Source organism: Nannobrachium achirus (assembly GCF_963921795.1).
Source record: "Nannobrachium achirus genome assembly, chromosome: 2".
NCBI classification, from domain to species: Eukaryota; Metazoa; Chordata; class Actinopteri; order Myctophiformes; family Myctophidae; genus Nannobrachium; species Nannobrachium achirus.
In genome coordinates, this window is record NC_137811.1 from 5,313,306 (window position 1) to 5,334,983 (window position 21,678).

General features: G+C 44.6%; 2 protein-coding genes across 2 annotated transcripts in view; both read left to right on the top strand.

The window, feature by feature from the left end:
* LOC308301406 (cingulin-like) overlaps positions 1-13,617 on the top strand; it is an 82,248-nt gene extending 68,631 nt beyond the window's left edge. Inside the window, exons 19-23 of the mRNA XM_080745386.1 lie at positions 1,128-1,301; positions 3,637-3,755; positions 5,155-5,263; positions 6,791-6,954; positions 8,243-13,617. Of these exons, the coding sequence (XP_080601512.1) occupies positions 1,128-1,301; positions 3,637-3,755; positions 5,155-5,263; positions 6,791-6,954; positions 8,243-8,378 (702 nt within the window). The 3' untranslated portion in view covers positions 8,379-13,617. The remainder of the gene's footprint in view (positions 1-1,127; positions 1,302-3,636; positions 3,756-5,154; positions 5,264-6,790; positions 6,955-8,242) is intronic.
* A 1,721-nt stretch (positions 13,618-15,338) lies between these two features.
* Positions 15,339-21,365, top strand: LOC308308664 (general transcription factor 3C polypeptide 1-like; the record flags this gene model as incomplete). The annotated part of the gene is made up of 1 exon (XM_080754107.1): positions 15,339-21,365. One exon carries the CDS (start codon positions 15,339-15,341, stop codon positions 21,363-21,365), a length of 6,027 nt encoding a protein of 2,008 aa, XP_080610233.1.
* Positions 21,366-21,678: the final 313 nt, after the last annotated feature.

Below are 21,678 nucleotides of genomic sequence, written 5' to 3' on the forward strand. Positions count from 1 at the left end.
AGGTGTCTAGTAACATGTAACAAAGATTGCAATTCAACATCCCTAGGAGAATCTTTGACAGCTGGGGTAATTCTGGGTCTCCATTCACTTACTATACACTATACTATAAGGGACAAAATATGCTTTAAGTAGCATGTGAGGGGTCTAACTATGTGTTTTTAATTATATTCTGAATTCATTGCAAACATCTGTTTTGCACGAACAACATTCATTGGGATGAAAACAGCCCCAAAAAACAATGGTTTAGTGATGATTCATCACTTTTCACAGTTTATGGGGTCCAGAATTACCCCATCTGTCAAAGATTCTCCAAGGGATGTTGAATTTCAATCTTTGTTAGATATGTTACTAGACACCTTTACAAACACATTGGTGAAGAAATCGTTTGGTAAAGAATGTATTCCCAGCTTTGACAGGTATTCTGATAAATTCCCTGACTAATAGTGTGTCTATAGTTGAGGTGTGATAAAGCAATGGTGCTCAACCTGTGTGTCGGGACCCACAGAGGGGTCCGCAAATTATTGTGGGGGGTCCCCAGATGTTTAGCTAATTGTTAATGTTATTGTTTTCTCACTCAACAGTAAACAGACCAACATACAGTATAAGTGTTTACAGCGTATCTCTACATTTCTAAAGTGACAGTATTGAAGGACTTTAAAGACCTTGTTTAGTACCTCAGGTCAAACATTGGTCAAATTGTCAAATATTAGAGGCAGGCATTTTTAAAATGCTATCTTCACAATGGAATAGATCGAGTCAAACTATAAATGTAATGCCAACTCCTACAATTCCAAGTGCTTTGTCAGGGAGGGGGGTCCCCAGTTGATATATGATTATTTCGGGGGCCCTGGCCTGAAAAGGTTGAGAACCACTGCCTTAGAGATAGGGTGAGAAGTTCAGTCACCCAAGAGAGACTTGGAGTAGAACCGGTGCTCCTATACTTGTAGCTATCACCTAAAAATGTATAACAAAGCCTAGGTGATAGCTAGAAAACTAACTGATAGAGGCTTTACCCCCACAACCCGATTCCGGATAAGCGATTGAAGATGGATGGATAAATCGTATACCGTGTGTGTGTGTGTGCGTGCGCGTGTGCGTGTGTGCGTGTGTGTGTGTGTGTGTGTCAGGACAAGTTGAAGCGTGTGGAGGTGGAGTTGGAGGAGGACCGGGCCAGCGGGGAGATGCTGACGGACAGGGTGACGCGCGGCAGGGACCAGACGGAGCAGCTCCGCTCTGAGCTGATGCAGGAGAGGTCCTCCAAGCAGGACCTGGAGCTGGACAAGAACGCCATGGAGAGACACGTACGTACGCTGTCTCATGTCAGGGCTTTCCCTAAGTGTGTGCCGTAGGGCATTCACCGAATATTCAAATATCAAAGTCACTATTCGACGTTGTTCACCGAAGTCGAATATTCTTTTTTTTTTTTTTCTCTTTAAAAAAATATATAGTTTATAAAGCCTGGCTAGATAGGAAGTCATAAGAATGAGTTGGCAATGCCCCTGTTAATGCTCTATACCAGGGGTTCTCAAAACCTTTTTAGGCTGTGACCCCCAAAATAAACATATTTGAACTGGGGACCCCCACTCTGACAAGCACTTGGAACTGTAGGTATTACATTTAATGTGACTCGGTTCCGCAGATAAATATTGTGAAAATAGCAGATCTACATGCTCACAACGCCTCGCGTAGATCTGCTATTTTCACAATGTTTGCCTATTGCTTACTTAATATTTGACATTTTGGCCAGTCCTGTCGAATATTTGACTATTCGAATACTTTGAGGTCGAATAATTCGAATACTAAAAATCACTGTTCGTGAATGCCCTAGGGTGCTTTGATAGCTGTATGGTCTGGGAACCCGCCTGGGGAACCAGAGCCCCTGGTGGTCCCTGGTTCAATTCCAGGCCAGGCTAGCAGTGTCGACGTGTGTCCCTGAGCAAGACTCTTAACCCCTAATTGCTCACGCGCTCCATGTGGGCACCGAATCAGCAGGGTTGGGCTGAAAATGCTGAATTTCCCTCGCGGTAGGAAATGGGTATCTATTGATGCAGTGGTGGAAAAAGTAATAGTTTACCCGGGTGCCCGGGTAGGTCAGTCGGTAAAGCTCTCGCCTTTGTACCGCAGGGTCATGGGTTCGATTCCGGGCACCGCCAACTTAGCGTATGAGTACCACGGCTTGGCAAGTCATGCGGCAAGTACAGGGGTCTAGCGCATTGTAACGGGGACAGACTCCCGCGTGTTACCGGCTGATACTGTCAATAAGCCACTCCCTACCTACTACTTTATGGTGAGCTTTTATGGTTACCAAACTAAGCAATATTACACGAGAGGGTCTGCTTTACCGTGTTTATAGGCACGTCAGCAGGGGGGGCTTCACAAGGGGGGGAGTGGGACTGAGTTTCTAGGGCCAAAGCCTTTATTACTTTATACTTTAGCCATTGAAAAATAGCAGATATACAAGCTCACAGCGCGGCACCGAGTGCGGCAAATCTTTGAATATATATAATATGTATTTTTTAACTCAAATTTTGCTTCTGGGGGGGGTCCCTGGAACAAAATATTTTGAGATGGGGGTCCGTGGCCAAATACATATCATTTTGGGGGTCCTTCGCGTGAAAAGGTTTGAGCACCACTGACATAGAAACATAGGTTTTAAAAAAGAAACAAAAAAGACTTGCACATATTTTCACGATAAAAGATAAATGAATAGCAGATCTACAAGCTCACAGCACAGCACTCGGTGCTTGCATATCTGCTATTTTTCAATAGTTAAAGCCAAAAAAAAAGTGTTCCCAGTCTAAACTCCCTCCCCCTATGAGGGAGGGGGCCCTGGGCCTTGTACCCAGGGCCCAGAATCTGGTGCGACACCCCTGCACGTCGTCAGCCTTGGGCAGGTTGGGTTCAGGAGTTGGGGTTTGGGTTATGCTTGATTCAGGGTTCCCACGGTCATGAAACTCCTGGAAATATTTTGAAATTAGAAAAATATTTTTTCCAGTACTGGAAAGGTTTTGGAATTGATCAAGGGTCCTGGAGGTTCCTGGACAAATATCTATGCATTGTCTTTGGTTATTGATTGTCTCTGAAATGACAAATTCAACATTTGCCAAATTGTCAAATATTAGAGGCGGAAATTGTGAAAATAGCAGATCTACATGCTCACAACGCCTCGCGTTGCGAGGCGTTGTGAGCATGTAGATCGGCTATTTTCACAATAAAAACGTGTTATACAAAATTGCTCTACTCTTAGCGCTCGTCAGGGTGCCGGTGTATCCAGTTCAAATATGATTATTTCAGGGGTCACGGCCTGAAAAGGTTGAGAACCACTGCCATACTGAGCATTATTGAGCTGAATTATTGTCATATAGTCCTGAAAATCGGGTTAAATATTCTGGAAAAGTTTTGGAAAGGTTTTGGAAATGAATTGGTAAAGATGTGTGGGAACCCTGTTGATTGTAATGTGTGTGTGACACGGTGCACAAATATGTATTATGTATGTTCAAACACAAGTATGTGTGTGTGTGTGTGTGTGTGTGTGTGTGTGTGTGTGTGTGTGTGTGTGTGTGTGTGTGTGTGTGTGTGTGTGTGTGTGTGTGTGTGTGTGTGTGTGTGTGTGTGTGTGTGTGTGTGTGTGTGTAGTTGAAGGAGTTGAGGGTGCGTCTTGCTGACATGGAGGGTCAGTCTCGGCCCTCAGCGGGAGTCACCCAACTGGAGAACAAGGTCCAAGAGCTACTGGAACACCTGAGCACCGAGGAGAGGTAGAAGTACACCACACTATACTTAACGCCCTATAGAGCAGGGGTTCCCAAACTTTTTTTTGTCTCAGGGCACCCCATAAATATTTTTTTTTAATCCGAGGCACCCCTACATAATCATTTTCACTCCCAGCACCTTATATTTATAACATATGGTCGTTGTTGGGTTGAAACCTTATATGTCCAAAACCGTCCGTTTTGTATTTATCATCTATAAAATGTACTAAACTAGTGAAAACAGCAGATCTACAAGCACACAAGGCCTCGGATCGCGAGGCGTTGTGTGCTTGTAGATCGGCTGTTTTCACTAGCTTTGTGTGACAGTCTTGTATGATGAAGCAGAGCCTTGCTTTACCAAAAGACGTACACATTTGAAACTTGGAGATACGAGGCTTCTGCCAGACAGTGACGATATTTTAGCGATTATGTTGCGAGGAAAATGTTGAGATAATACGCATTCTGGTTAGAACTGACTGAAAATAACTTTGTACATCAAGTTTAAAATTATACTAAATATTTTTTTCAAGTGTCCAAATAAATTCCAAATATTATCAAATTATCTCCCGGCACCCCTGGACTGCCGTCGCGGCAACCCAGGGTGCCCCGTCACCCACTTTGAAAACCCCTGCTATAGAGCAGTGGTTCTCAACCTTTGGAGGGGTCCCCAAATTATTAACTTAACAGATGATTAACTTAACTTAATGTGCAACATTGTTTTCTCACTCAACAGTAAACAAACCAACATAAAGTTTAAGTTTATAGAGGTTATCTGCACATTTCTAAAGTGACAATTTAAGTTTTTTTAATACCTCTAAAATTACACATTTATAGCTGATTGCGAGGCGTTGTGAGCATGTAGATCTGCTATTTCCACAATAGAATCGTGTTTTACGATATGTAATGCCTCAGCTCATCAGGGTGGGAGGCCCCCAGTTAAAACACCAGTAAGACTCCCTAATCGGGAGATAAGCGACCGTATACACAAAGAGGGCTGTAAGTGGCATTGGTTCCTGAGTGTAGGTGTAGGGGGATGTGTGCGGCAAATGTATTGCTTAGGTTGGCCCAGAGAATGAGGGGTTTAGCTGTAACATGGTTGTGTTTAAGTCGTAGGACATATGTTATTATGTAGGTGGTGCAAATGTGTAACATAGGCGTTGACATATGACAGATTATTTTGGGGGTCGCGGCACTATGCTTATCTCAGGGGTCCTTCAGGGGGTTCCAGGAATCCTCAATTATTGATAGTTAAGAACTAAATGGATCCTTTCTCCATCCCTGACAGAAGTGTGCAGACTCCTCATAGCTTTCTGTGTGTGTGTGCGTGTGTGCGCGTGCGCGTGTGCGTGTGCGTGTGTGTGTGTGTGTGTGTGTGTGTGTGTGTGTGCGTGTTCGTGTGAACCAGAGAGAAGAACTCGGTGCTGGCCTCCCAGCGGCGTCTGGAGAGGAAGCTGAAGGACGTCAACATGGCTCTGGACGAGGAACGCCTGCAGCACGCTGAGCAGAGAGACCAGGTGCTCCTCTATTAGTACAGGGGATAATACACATACACATTTTGGTACCACCTAAGGTGACCGTAAAATCTTTGGATTTTCTTCTTCCTACATGTCTCTAGTTTATATTTTGGTATGATAACCCTTTCTGAGAAGTAGCTTAATTGATGTTATCACCCGTTAGTGTCCCATTAACTTTACATTACAGGGAAAAAAGGTAAAGATGCTTGCAATGGATTCAGAATCATGAAAAAACCCTAGTTTGACCCCTCATATGTTACTTAAAGCAGATTATTTTTTACCTTTTTTTCCCTGTAATGTAAAGTTAATGGGACACCGACTCTAGCGGGTGATAACATCAATTAAGCTGCTTCTCAGAAAGGGTTATCATACCAAAATATAAACTAGAGACATGTAGGAAGACAAAAATGTAAAAAATGTACGGTCACCTCACCTCACAATTTGTGAAAATATCAGTATTATCCACTGGTCTATATGCTGTCTATTCCCCCAGGGCCCTGTGAAGCAAAGTCCTATGAGGTGGCCTCAACCATGTAGGCTACAAATCACTTTATAATAGGAGTAATAACTGATATAATGTCAGGTTTTCCCGCGAACGGCAGAAAAATCCGTGAATGGCCGAGAAATCTGCGATAATTTCCGTGATGGCGGAATCACGGATTCCCTGGGATACTAAATGGAGACCAGCTCTAACGAACAACTTCCACTTTGAAAATGTCCTGCCCAATCCTATCTACACATCCTTACCCACCTTAACCCATTTAGGCGTAGAATTATTGAATGCTTTAACCAGTGAAAAATAGCAGATATACAAGCTCACAGCGTGGTACCGAGTGCCGCCCCTGTGAGCTTGTAGATCTGCTATTTTTGAAAAAGTCGCGAATATGTGTGCAAATCTTTGAATATATGTATTTTCAAAGTGAACGTTTGTAACTCAGATTTTGCTTCTGGGTGGTCCCTGGAACTAAATATTTTGAGATGGGGTCCGTGGCCAAATACATGTCATTTTGGGGGTCCTTCACATGAAAAAGTTTGAGAACCACTGACATAGTAGTCTCTCAAGAACAGACTAACTGAGCTGCAGTTAAGTGAAAAGGACCTTTTCTTTGACGGTGGCTGGCCAGATTGCTGACATAGAAACATGGGTTTTTCCAAAAACCTTAAGAAGGATTCAAAAGACACTTATAGAATCGGGTCAAAATTCAGATTCGCAGCATGGCCGAGCTTGTATATCTGCTATTTTTCAATAGTTAAAGCATAAAATAATGATACACCATAATGTGTACCCGTTCTAAATGGGTTAGTGTGTGTGTGTGTGTGTGTGTGTGTGTGTGTGTGTGTGTGTGTGTGTGTGTGTGTGTGTGTGTGTGTGTGTGTGTGTGTGTGTGTGTGTGTGTGTGTGTGTGTGTGTGTGTGTGTGTGTGTGTGTGTGTGTGTGTGTGTGTGTGTGTGTGTGTGTGTGTGTGTGTGTGTGTGCGTGCGTGCGTGCGTGCGTGCGTGCGTGCGTGCGTGCGTGCCGCGTTGCAGCTGTCCCTGCGGGTGAAGGCGTTGAAGAGGCAGGTGGATGAGGGGGAGTCTGAGGTGGAGAGGATGGACGGCCTGAGGAGGAAGTCTCAGAGGGAGATGGAGGAGCAGCTGGAGCAGAAGGAGGCCCTGCAGACCAGAGTGGCGGCCCTGGAGAACGAGCTCAAGTAAGACCTGGAGTCACCATTACAGCTCATCCACACTGCCCACATTCCCAGAATCCCAGCTGTTGCAGGGCTACGGTCTTCGAAAATCCCAGTCACCTACATACATCGTCTTATGAATAAATGAACAGTAGGCTACTTTACAACTGTCGCTCGGACGATGCATCTACACTAGCAGCAGTTGGGTTTGGAGGTGGAGTGTTAGTTTATATTGGTAAATGTGTTGTTGGGATGAAATGCAGCTGGGAACTCGATGCATTGTATTAGCCTATTAATTATTGTTCATTGCTGCTGCCCAAAAAACCCTAATAATTTACAGATCACAGTGCTTGCACTCTCTGCTGGCGCGAGTAATAATAAAAAATGTTTGGGGGGCAGGACATGGCCGCAAAACCTTGCTCAAATAGAGACTCTGCAAGCGAATGCAGGAGGGGTGGACGACGTCGCTGCACGACGCGTTGTCGCTCGCGATACGCCAGGACTAGGAGTGTAACGATATCGTAACTGAATCGAAATATCGTTTTTAACTTAGGAAGGGTTTAATTACTTTTCCATTCCATATGCTACACTGGTTTATCGATAAATGTGTGTAATCTCTGGGTTCATGTCAAGGTGCAGGTGTGTCAATATACAATGTCCATGTATTTGGCAGATAATCACTGTGTTTACTTATTTATATCCATAATAATACATGTTTCCCTTAAAAACCTGCACTATCCACACCTTTCACACAGATTTAATGTCTTTGATAAATAGTTACTATATCGATTTTAAATCATTGAATCGAATCGTATCGTATCGCCATGAATGAACCAATATCGTCCATGTATCGGACGGATCCCATTGAAACGAATATATTTTAATGAGATTTCATCGCTCGTGTCGCTCGCACCACGGGCTGTGCGGATCAGCTGTTAGGGCCCATCACAATTATTACATAATCGCCTGGTCGCAATTATTTTTAGATGCAGAATAGTTCTCCATGTTGAAATGTTTTCATTTATTCCTAAACATTTTCAAAAAAAGAGTTGAAATAGCAGGTCTATAAGCTCAAGACGTGTTTTGAAGCTTGCAGATGTCCACAATTCATGTTTATATTCCTGTTTGTTGGGGTGGCTGAATGCCGGCTCAAATCATCATGATCGACGCTCATGGTTTCCACCGTGGTTTCTGCCCGCCTGATGATTTGAAGTTCTAGCCGCTCTAGACCAGATCAGCTTTAATCCAGGATTGAAAACCATAAACATTAATGATGATGATAATGATGATGATGTGGTCGTGTGTATTCCAGGAGGAAGGTGCAGACGATGAGACGCGCCACCCTGGACTCATCGGCGCTGAGCTCTGAGGACGACGACGACCTGTTCGACACCTCGGCCATCACCTCCATCCTCACCGAGAGCAACCTGCAGACCAGCTCCTGTTAGCCATCACCTCCATCCTCACCGAGAGCAACCTGCAGACCAGCTCCTGTTAGTTAGAACACTGGTTCCCAGGGGGGTCCCCAAATGATTTTGGGGGGTCCCCAGATGATTGACTTAATGTGCAACACTGTTTTCTCACTCAACAGTAAACAAACCACCATGAGGTTTAAGTATATATACGGTATATATCTACATGCTCACGAGCATGTAGATTGGCTATTTTCACACTTTCTGCCTCTAATATTTGACAAATTAACCAAGCATGGATTAAAATGTAATAATAACCTGAAGGGAAAAGAGCGTTTGAAGTTGGGCTATCACATTGATAACTCACTTCCACAGCTGTAACACTATAACTTTAGAGAGCACGGTGGCACAGTAGAAGGCCCTGGTTTCGATTCCCGCTGGGGCTGCTGTGGGCGCTGGGGCCATGTTCTCTCCTCCGCGTCATCAGTGCCCTTACCCAGGGGTTGGCAAAAGAGCCTTTCTGTGTGGAGTTTGCATGTTCTCCCCGTGTAGGGTAGAACTCTCGCAAAAAAAACATGCAGTAATCCTGGTCTCTATACTGCCTCTGTCTACATTTGACACATTTGTCGAGACTATTTCATGCAGTAGTTCTTAAAAGCACTTATTTGATTTATGTAAAATGTCCGCTTCCATTTCACCGGTTTTGTGTAGTGCCAAGTTGTCTCAAGACACTTCAAGTACGCTCTACAGAGAGCCCACATTACCCAACGAGCACGCGAGGACAGTGACGAAGACAAAACTGTCCTTTTTAACTCTCAAATACCTGGAACGCGCCCGAGTCACGTTAGGTTTTAACCACTTAAATCATTGTTTTGTGCTTTAAACTATTGAAAAATAGCAGATATACAAGCTCACAGCGCGGCACCGAGTGCCGCGCTGCAAGCTTGTAGATCTGCTATTTTTGAAAAATGTGTGCAAGTCTTTGAATATCTTTGACCCGATCTTTGACCCGACTTCTAAATCCTTCCTCTAAATCAGTGGTTCTCAAACATTTTCAAGTGAAGGACCCCCAAAATTTTGGCCGCGGACCCCCATCTCAAAATATGTTGTTCCAGAGACCCCCCAGAAGCAGAGATTTGAGTAACAAAAGTTTGCTTTGAAAAATATATATTGAAAAATTTGCACACATTTTCTCAAAAATAGCAGATCTACAAGCTCGCGGTTCCGCGCTGTAAGCTTGTAGATCTGCTTTTTTCAATAGTTAAAGCATTAAATAATTCAAGGCCTGAATGGATAATGGTTAAAAACCTGTTGCAGAGCCTGACCCTTGTCTAGGTGGAAGGCCATCTGCCTTGAGGGCAGAGCTGGACAAAAGATGGAGTTTATATCGATAACTTGATACTATAGACTAGATATTGTCAGATCTTTTTTTGTGGATATCATTGTTGTTATATGACAAGTCTTTTTTTCTAATTTGAATCACTGTACACTATTGTATCTTTTTAAAATGTATTTCTAAAAATAACGAAAGTAGCCTATCCACGAGTTCACGATGTGAAATGTACTCATGCTGATTTTTGTATAGTGTGATTGTGTTTTCAATCTACATGTTTCCATATTGGACACTAGTGCACTGGGACCAGATAACCTGGCACATAATGTCCCATCAAAAACACTGGCACGGTATTCAGACAGCCATGATACGCTGCAATAGGCATTGCAGTTCTGCTGCCAAGTGCCATGTCCAATGATCCCATTCGTCTGAATAGATTCTATATTTCATGATTCTACTTTTGAATTCAAAATCACTCCTCGTAATTTGTCTTATTTTGTCTGATCCTTTGTATTATTCCTGTAGATTTGTCGAGCTTATTCTTTGATTCCTTAAGGGGGGGCATTAATGCAATATTTTCTCCCACTGTCTTTGTAAAGTTTACAAGTTGATTTGTAGAGACGGCACAACTTCTATGCATTCCGTTAGGCTGATGCATTTCCCGAGACATACGGTTATGTTCTTCAGTGCTTCTGAAACTTTTACTTCGACTTTTACTACTAGATTTTGCTTAGAAAACTGCAAGAGAAAACCATAGCGTGAATGATGACCCACCTTTTGAACAATATAATATCACATTAAGAAATGGAGTGATATGGAGTTGTTATTGGTGACTGTGGCCATAGCATTTCACAAAGTCTCCTTCTGATCTCAGTATTTAATGAAACAGTATAATGGAAAACAATATTGCTTTCTGAGAGTTGAGCAGGTTCACACAATGTGTGTCAATGATTTACCATTAAACAACAGTACATACTGTACATTTCACCATTCTCTCTCATGTGCTCCCTGTACCTCTGCATTAGTCTGGTAGGATTCACCTTGAAACATGGGCTGCATATTGTTGTAGTGTTTTTGGTTGGTTTCTATTCTGAATGTTTTGAAGGTTTGCACAGGGCTCTACTTCCTGTATTGTCCCAGCTCAGATTCTGAGCCTGGGACAACTTCCTGGCCTTTTGGCCCAGAGGTTCTTCTCGCCCCCCTAGTGGCGAAAAAAAGAACCTCTGGGAACTCAGATTGCCTCTGCATAGCCCTAGAGATGCACCATTTGAGAAACACTTCCTTAAGACTTATTGTATGCATTGATTGATTGAATACTTTATTAACAGTTTGCAAATAGTAAAGTGTTACGATTTTACGATGGATAACACTAAAAGGGTCTTGTTTGCATGTATTCCTAAATAGTCCCAGACTAGTCCCAGATTCTAAGGTGAGCATTCTTAGAATTATGCCTTCTCCAAGACGAAGTGTGCATTCTACTGTATTTGAGGCCATTTGACAGGTGAAATTGTTGCATCAAAACTGTTCAGCCTTGTTTATAATCATGAATCATTCCAAGGACACTAGATATAACACAATCCAGTGGTGCTTACTTTGTGCTACTCCATGTTTACCTTAAGCTGGTGTCCCTGTGTTGAGCCTGCCATTGAGAGTTTCCAATATCTTTCAGAAATTACGCAAATGTAAACCTTTTTCAAAACCATAGCCTAGTTGTGAGCCTCAGCTTGTAGCTAGGCTGTATGTTGGTTCTAAGTGTAATAATGACTAAGGATTTGCACATCTGGTACACTACTGACCCATGCTGTTGGGAGATGATGATGATTATTATAATTCTTTTGGTATAGCTGTTATTCCACTTCTGCTGTCAAGTACTGTGTTCATCATCCCATTCTTTTAAATATATTCTATATTTTATGATTTTACTTTTGAATTCAAAATCACTCCTCGTAATTTGTTGTTTTACTTTGTCTGATCTTATAGCTGTTATTGGTTGAACCCATTTATGTTCTCCGGCAAGATGGATGGTAGAATGCTCATAAAGTAAATGTCACATTTTCACAGAGTGAAACATTTGTACTAAAATTCAGTAATATATATGTTTACAATGTGAATGAATTGAAGAGAACAATCAAGCTTGATGTGAAATGAACCCTGCCACTTAATTCTTTATTTTTATTTTTTTATTCAAATGCCTTAAGATTGTTACGAATGTAATTGTACTTGGCTCGTTTTCCTGTCGGTATACAATGAAATATCTTAGCCGTAGTAGTTACTTTAGTTTGGGGGTTAAACTTGAACCGTACCTCTCTATTCTGGGCATGTAATAATACACTTAACATTTGGGGAAATATCATGTTGAGCAGTGGTTCTCAAAGTGCATTTCAGGGACTCAAATGGACCCTGGTTCCATTTGTACACTGTCAAAGTTGAGGGCAGACCTTCAAATTTCAAAGTTTGAGAACCACTGGTGTAGAGGGAAAATGAGGAGTTCAAGTAGAGATCCCTGTCTGATCCCACATTATTTCAAGTTTAAGGGTTTAAATGTATTCACTGTATACCGGATGTCCCAGGGCTTAATTAGTACATCTTTAACAGTGGTTCTCAAAGTGGGGACCCCCAGAGGTCCTTGAATGAGTTCTAACCCAAGCATAATGATTGATAGAAATGGATCTTTACAGTTCTCAAATTCTGCCCGAACCAGACCCTCTACCAACATGTTTGGGCCGAGTAGGGCCTAAAATCTATGCTAATTAGTCGGGCTGGGCCTCGGGCTCAATTAATTTTTTATTTTTTTTTAAGCGGTGAAAGCCGCCAAGGAGTGGCTTTGTGTGTCCCGTTCATGTCCATATATGGTCCATATATGGTCATTCCAGTCCAGAATGAACAGGTTTTATCTGTCCCATACATATGTGTCCCGTGTGTGTCCCATGTGTGTCCCGTTCATGTCCATATATGGTCATTCCAGTCCAGAATGAACAGGTTTTATCTGTCCCGTACATCCAGAATATGTGTGTAACGTCTGTCCCGGTCTGATGATTGGATGATTAAAAATTTCCAATGAGACCATACTTTAAGGATTGGTCAAGCTTCACATGACAATTCGGCCCTCCAGATAAAACCATTCATTCATTCAGAATTGGAAAAATGTATAGATCACAGAGTTCATAGCTCTAGAACACATAGAATAAAAGTTCACCGCTTCACTTCGAACCGAGGTTTGATTTTTTAATTATTGTATTATTACATTTATTCTGTTATAGAGTTCTCAAATTCTTCCCGAACCCAACCCTACCCGGGCCCAACGTTTTCTTGCCGGTTAGGGCCCAAAATGTATGCTAATTAGTTGGGTCGGGCCGGCACAGTTAGGGCCGGGCCTTAATTTTCAGGCTGTTGAGAACTAATCTTTACGCGTCTGTAGCTCTGAGAGTACAAACGGAACCAGGTCCATTTGGTTCTGTTTATGGCATTCCATTATGAAATTAAACCGTTTGAGGACCACCCAGCTCAAAGACTGTAGGTCTCCAGAACAGCAGTTGGAAACAACTTGTATGAAGTATCTGTTTGTTTTAATGCCTTAAATAGTCTTTGAAGTTGATTGTGTAAAATTGAACAATCCATTGTATTTTCACTGCAGGACTGAAATGGCTCCAGTAATGATGAAGACGATTGTGTTTCTCATTCGCTTGGGTCCTCCTGGCCCAAACAACTTTAAAAGCACATTATTCAATTTGTATGACTTCATATAGTGGTTCCTGACTTCATGGTCAATGCTACATTTTGTGTACAGTGTGAAACTAGTTGAACACTGCTTTAAATGATTGTTTTTGGACTGTATAGAGACAATGGTATGTAATCATGGAATAGTTTCACACTGTGATTTTGAACTTTGTATCAGATTTGTATTTCTATTGCAATTTTGGCAACAATAAAAAAAAGACAGTTGACCTGTCTTTGTTGACATTGTATTATTGATAGGGGGAAGAAAGCCCATCAGTTTATGTCTAAGTTAAGCTTGATAAAGATGTCACTTTGCATAATGTGAGAATTTAGGTCTTATAGGTTTTAAAGGGACGTTGACTTTGGTAGAGCATTGGGTTCTACTTGTGCATGATAAAGTGTATTCACTCCATGTCGGTAATAGATAGAAACTTTTTTTCTTTTTTTTTTTGGTGAACTATCCCTTAATTTAATACACTGACTGCCAGACTTTAATTGGGGTCTATCAATCTGATGCCAGCCATTTTGAATCATTTCACCATGTTGTACTGCAAGTACACAGGCTATATATGCTTGAATGGAAGGCCCCCAAAAAAGTTTCTGGCATGCTCCTACAGTATCATTAGATTTGGGCTTGAAAAGAGCATGTGCAAAATGTATATAATACAAATGTTACATTGATCAGATATTATAGTCCATATTTAGCCGATCATTAATAGATCATGAGATTGTTTAGTAACAACATTAATAAAAACACGTTTAGTGTGTTTTTGGCACATCTCATTGTTAAAAAAGTGTGTTTCTGGGTGGGAGGACCGGCCAGCGGGCGTGACGCTGATGGCACACTCATGTCACCGTGATTCAGCCATAAACTTATAAGGAGTTCCCAATGCAGCTACGCCCAAATATGGAGTGTGTTGTCTAACCTCAATGTGTTGACATGGCATCAGGCGCAAAAAAATCACTCTGCTCCATATATGGCCACAGAAGGGGCAATGCCCATATATGGTCATGCACTGATTACATCAGCGATCTCCATATATGAACATAAAAGGGACAAGGATTGAAAGATACAGTGATCTCCATATATGGGTATATTAGCAAGCCCATATATGGGCATACACTGATGACATCAGGGATCTCCACATATGGGCATAAATGGACATGGACTGGCAGATACAGAGATCTCCATATATGGGCACCAAAGGGACAAGGACGACAGATACAGAGATCTCCATACATGGGCATAATGGTCCATTTGGCAGTGTGACATACTGTAGGTGTGAAGGCTGCATGGCAGCCCGAACTCTAGATGTGAGAGCAGTGTAGCGGCCCAAACCTCTAGTACTGTATATAAGCCCTATGGGCATACATGTATCAGTCAAATCAGCGGTTGTGGACAGCCACACAACTGACTGGCACGCACCACACTCCCTCGAGGGATACACGCGTGCACACACTCACATTTCTTGAATTCATTTAACCCCATGTTTAACCCTATATTGCAGACCAGAGTTGCTACTTGAATGCCAGTCTGACATCATGCAACTCCATATTTAGGCATATCTGACATCATAGTGACATCATTCCCCTAGTCCCTCCATGCACTTTATAAATATGGAGGTCCACCACTGCAGTGCCCACATATGGATATCAACATCACAGGAACGACACGCCACAGCAAATTGTATAAAAGGAATGGGGAAAGTTGAAGCAATAAGGCCAGAGGTGCTCGATTGGAGAACGTAGAAACGTCCTCATCTTTGTGAAGTAGATTCTTATCATGTTTATTTTTGTTTTGTTTTAAAAAACATTATAATATTATAATGTAATTAGACAAGTAATGTGACTATCTAAGACCATTAGCTGCAGTCACTCAGCTGATATCTACAATAAGCTAAATCTGACCTACTTGCTTGATTCCCCCTAGCAAATACAACAACGCTATGGATGCATTGAGCATAGTGGAGGATGAGGTAGCATTGGACGGTCTGGATGGGATCACCATTCCCTCTCTGTGGATTCGTCTGGAGGGTAGAAAGCCCAAGTTTCCCCTCAAGCTAGACCTGCACACCAAGGAATTCATTTGGAAGGCTTTGGTCGGCAACTGTGACTTGAGCTTCTATGAACTTCCAAAGGAGAGGGACGACGTTCTACTCTATGACAGGTTTGCAGACATTGACCCAGAAACAGGGATTGAGACGAGGGAGGCGCTTAAGGACCAACAACAAAGGACAGAGATCTACTCTGCCCATGTCATAGAGAAAGACAAGAATGGCGTACAGGGCTCCTGTGCGTTGCATAAAGAGAGGAAAGATGTCACTAATGTTGTCCGCTCCAGCATCAGCTGCACTGCATTGCTCGGCTTAGAAGAGGCTTTCAAGAGGTTTGGCCGGAGGCTCGTTGTCGTGGCATCGCAGGAAGTGAGATTCCGTGCATTGATCGGTCCCGAGCGCGACCCTGACCTGGAGCTCGCCGACAACACCTACTGCATACTGGAACGCGTGGGCCGAGCTCGTTGGCAAGGAGAGGTACAAAGTGAACTGGAAATCTCTCTCAGGTTCGACGCCAAAAAGTTGTTTTACCTACGGAAGTCTCTTGTCAAGAATGGCCTCATCACCATGCAAACGTATGTGATTCGAATGCACAACGGACAGCAGCGACACTCCATACTGTTGCTGCTCGACCGCTTCCATGTCAACAGGAGGACCAAGTATGACATTTTGATGGAGTCCATGTCCAACATTCTAGCGGAGACACCCGGTCGGTTTGCCACTGCAGTCTCTCTCAGGGAACAGCTTAAAGTGAACGAGAGGACATTCAGGTTGTTGCAGCAGTACATGCAATCTGCCAACCTGGTCAAGATTATCAATGCTCCCGCGGAGGACTCGGGACCCAACGCTGGCCCTTGCACCACCAAAAGAGCGACTAAAGTAACAACGCGCTGTTTTCAACTGATAAAGCCATTTGTTAGGAAGGAGCTGATTTCGGAAGCTGATGATGACGAAAATGATGATGAAAATGGAGCTGGAACAAGTGCAGTGGATCTTTCTTCCAAAGGGCGGATCATGGAGCGGGATCTCCTCATGCAGGCCTATCACCTTGTGCTCTCTGTGGGTACAAGAGGTATTTCGCAGAGAGCCATAGGCTCAAGGATGCACATTAACAAACTGGAGGCTCGTATGATATGCAAAACGCTGGACAGTTCTGGCATGATTAAGGCATTCATGGAAGACGAGGGCAAGCAGAGGGTCACCAAATACATCAGCCACAAGTGCGAGAGCACGAGTGACCATTTGCAACAGTTTGCAAGGGAGCGAAACAAGTTGCTCTGTTTATCTGCAATCCCCCAAAACAAGCTTCAAATCCCCAAAACACAATCCTCGCCTGTTGGGTCAAAATACAAAGGAAAACACAAAACCACAGTGGAGAAACGAGAGGTATCCAACATGAGCCCAGAGGTCTCCCTGGAACAGAATGAATCTCTGAATGTAGTCAGCCATGCAGGCAGTGACAGCATTACAGTCGAGAAGATTCCAAAACAGGTTCAGTGTGCTGGACGATCCAAAAAGGCTCAGGCCAGTAGGATACAGCAGCCTCATGAGACATGCCGTCTCCTGAAGAGGAAGAACATGATTGTGGAGACTGTCCGGAATCTCAAGATCGTTGAGGGAATTGGCACGCTTAAGAAGATGATCTACGATGAAGAGAAGACACATGGCATGACTACAAAAGTGTGTAAGAAAACGATTCTACGTACAGTACTTAGTCTGTCCAGAGAGGGCTTGGTTAAGATATTCACTACCACAGTTGTACGGGATGGGATCAACAAAAAGGTTGATTTTGTTGTTGACCCTTCCATTCAACCTGATGATGAACTAGTGAAGAACGCCATAAAAAACATCCATTTCCAGACCTCCAGCTCCAATTCCATTACACCTCTGCAGCAGGGTCAAGAGAAAGACAAAGAACAAGGAAATGAGTTGAGAATGAGTGCTGACAAACCTGTTGACTTCAAATCCACAACGGTCAAAGGAATGAGCAGGGCTTGGGGGTATCAACCCAAGATGCAACGTTTGCGTGTAATCCATACCTTCCTTTGGTACCTCTTGCATGGGCATCCGCTCCAGCAGAGCTTCAGCCAGTCTCTCACGGCCAGAACTGCCTCTAATGCCGGCGCTACGCAAACATCCTTCTGTGAACAACCTGAGCCTTCAAATCCGTCAATCTCAGGCAACCATGCCAACAGTGCACATAATTCACCAGATGCAGCCGGACAAACCTTCTCCTCTGAAGATCTAACCTCCCATACAGGGGACCAGTGGGATGCAGGGTCACCTCAACTGGTTGGAATGTCGGAGGGAACGACGGCTCAGCCAAATGAAACCCCACCTCACCCAAATCTGAGAGTTTATGTGGATGAGATCTCTTGGAAGAGATTCATTCCTCCGGTTCCCATACACATGGAGTTTGGCAACGGCTGGGGCCTCATTGAAGATGTACTGCTCTGCTTGCCTCTCTCCATCTTTATGCAGGTCGTACAGATAAAATACATGTTAGATGGGCTGGAAACTTACCTTAAGGATCCTGTGAAGCAACACTGTCTTGTCAGATACTTACCCGGTACCTTAAAATCGCAGCTGCTTTACAAACATAATTATGTCTTCTCTTTCCATGAGCAATTGCAGAGACTGGCCTATATGGGTCTGCTACAATTTGGTCCTGTGGAGACGTTCCAGGAGAAACAGAAGGCATTTGTTTACCTGAAGAAAACGTCCACGATTGTTGACACAACCAGCTCTGAGCCTCAATACTGTCTGGTCAAAGAGCCACCTGACAAACCATTTGAAAGGCGACACTACACGTTCACCACTGTCAAGGACGTGGAAAACTACTGGTTTGACCTGATGTGCGTCTCCCTCAATACACCACTGGGAGTGAACCGTGCTAAGAGAGGGATTGTAGGACCTACTTTGACGCATGACCGTGACAATCTCCAGAGATTGGCATACTTGCTCAAAGGCACCCGAGAGGTGTGTGATGACGGTTCGATTCCAGGGGACGGCAGAGGTGCTGGAGGGTTGGATTCCTGCTTCTTTGCACACCGTAAAAGCAACTGGGCCTGGACCATACCAGAAAGTGTTGAGGAGGCAGAGAGCCCTGCCAGCATGGACCAGCAGGTGGCTGGAGGTAGGAAACGGAAGAAGACAACACCCAAGAAGGCTGTCGTCCCCCCATGCAAGAAGATAAAAGAGCTAAAGACGTTTAGCCCCACCAACGAGGACACAGAACATCTGGCTTCCAAGAAAATGACAAGGCAGCGTTTCATATGGTCCATACAGGAGGACTCGCTGATGATGCTCTGTAGTGTGGCCTCACATCTGCTCAACAGAATGCTGACTAGGCCATTTGTTCCCTACAGTGTTGTGAGGGCCTTGCTGTACGCAGAGTTTGAGATAGCTGAAGATAAAACGTCTGTGTTTGTCGGGCAACACATGCGCACCATCCTCAAGAATCCTCAGACACTGCTGAACTACAAGGTGTGTTTAGCTGAGGTGTACCAGGACAAGCTTCTGATGGAACTTCTGCAAGAAAAGAAACCCACTAACCCAGATGACCCCAAGGACTGTGCTGCAGCATTCTCCGAGTTCACCAGGCTCCTAAGGCTGAGGTTCAGCTCTGGCATGAGCAACAACATAGTTGTCCCCAATACCAAGAAAGAGCTTTTATCACGGTTCAAGGTGTACACTATAGATGAGGGTAAAGGACTATGCTTGCAAGACAAACTCAGTTGTACAGACGACATTCACACCATCGTGTTGAATAACTTGATGCAGAGCACTATGTTGTCTAACTCTCAGATGAAGCTAACCAGGTCCATCCAGACCTTCAACATCTACAGTAAATATAGTCAGGAAGTGTTGCATCAAGTGTTCATCCAGTACAGGAAGAAGGGTGTGGTCAGCCGCCGTCGTATCAGTGACACTTCTGGACCCAAGAAGAACCGAGCCCTGCCCATCCTGCCCATGTCCTACCAGATGTCCCAGACATACTTCAGGTCTTTTCAGTGGCGTTTCCCTGCCACGCTGTGCACGGATGCCTTCCAGTTCATAAGGACAGTGAATGGCAGTGGGGCAGTAGATGGCGGGCCTTTCATTGCATTCTACAATGAAACAGAATGGAGATATGGGTTAGGGGGGCGAGGAAAGGAGTCGGGGGAAGTATGTCCGGAAGAGGAGAGTGGGAGAAAAGAAAACAAGTGTGACAAGGAGAAAAACGTCCGACCAATGACAGTTGACTCATCCACTGAGGACCACATGGGGGACCATACTAACCCGGGGGAGCAGACTCAATCGGAAGCATCGTCACGCCCTGCAGCCCAAGCTACAGAGGAGCCCCAGGACTTTTCTAGCATGGTTCAGTTCTCGCTAGACTCCCCAGGAGGAGCTTGCACAGCTTTACTCAGCCTAATGACTCTAGGGCTAGTGTCTGTGCACGTGTCCATTCCCAAGCAGGTGGTGCTGGTGGACAGCAACTTGGTGGACAATGACGTTGCCAAGAGTATGCGGACACTGGATGAAGATGATGATGAAGATAACAATGAAGCTGAGAAGCTGCATCCGAAGAGTCATCAGGCATCACACACTAAGTACCTGATGATGCGAGGATGCTGCAGTCCAGGCATAGCTCAATTACACAACCTCAGTGTCAATGACAGCATCGTAGTGGAGTCCTGTTTAATAAGTGTGCAGATGCGCAGCACTCCTGCTCACCGGATATTTAACCTGGAGCTCTCACCACCTTTAGACTTCTTCAAATGCGGACCATCTCTGCTGCCTTCCATACTCAGCCGTTCTTTCCAACCCTCTCTGGAGGCTCCATCCACTGAGGAGTGTGATGTGTGTTTGATTCAGCAATACGGCTACACCGCTCAGGACGTGCAAGCCTGTGCTGAGATACAGAGGAGCTTAGACGGGGCGGGGGAGAATGGCTTGAGTAAACAGGACTTGTACCAGGCGCTCAAACACCTGGCAGAAACTCAACCTGGTAGCACCAGGAACCTAGAGCAGTACGTGCACGAGCTTCAGGAACAGGGCCATGTGTTGCAAGTCGGCGGTTTTGGGCCACGTTGGGTGCTGATGCGCCACGCCGGCCCATGGATTCTGACCTCAAAATCCGGGCCCAGGCCCCAGTTCCACACATCCCAGGAAGAAAAGCATCCCTTCTGGGGAAGCCAGTGCAACGTCTTCGCCCGCAAGAGATCCAGAGAAGATTGTGACAAGCAAGAGCTGCCACCAGGGAAAAGAGTGGCTGTGGATGTGGAGAGAAGACAGGAGGCAGGTGGATTCCCAGGGAGGACGACTGACAGAGTCAAAGAGTCAGAGAGACAGGGAGAGGGAAAGAAAAGCACAGACATTGCACCGACAGAGATGGAGCCAGGGAAGAAGGACATCAGGGGAAACTGTGTCACATGGGAGCAGAGGGATGGAAGGATTGGGACCAAAGAGAGTGGTAATGCAGGTTCACCCTCACCACCACCCTCATCATCACCAGCTGATAACGATGGCGGAGATGATGTGGGTTTCATCAGTCGACCGTGGCGTTTGGCGGACGGCGGTCTGAACGGGCTGGCGTGTAAAGGCATGCTGGAGGCCCTTTTGTTCCACATCATGTCCCGGCCTGGACTCACCCGACAGGCACTGGTGGAGCACTATAAGGATGTCCTGCAGCCAATGGCCATGTCTGACCTCCTACAGGCCCTAATAGAGTTGGGCTGTGTGAAGAAGAAAGTCCTTGTCAAAGCTCCAAAAGTGTCACTCTTCTCCCGCCCAGTACATCAGACAGTTTGCTCTGCAGACATGAAGTCTGAAGAGGCACGTGTCGTCTTTTATGAGCCCACCATTAGCTGCTGTCTACGGCTCGCTCAGGTGTTTCCCAATGAAGCTAACTGGAACTATTACACCCAAGTTTGACAATTAGCAGTCTTGCCCTGGCCTTTCCTCATATTACCTTGGTCACCCCGGAGCAGTGATGGGTGGGGAAGAGGCCGTACTCTCAATCATTAATGATTGTCCGATTGCCCAGGGGGCCACGCACGCACGCACGCACGCACGCACGCACGCACGCACGCACGCACGCACGCACGCACGCACACACACACACACACACACACACACACACACACACACACACACACACACTATACTATACTATACTATACTATATCAAGTTCTCCTCAAAATTTGGCACCTTTCTACTCCTACATACACCGAAAATCGATATTCA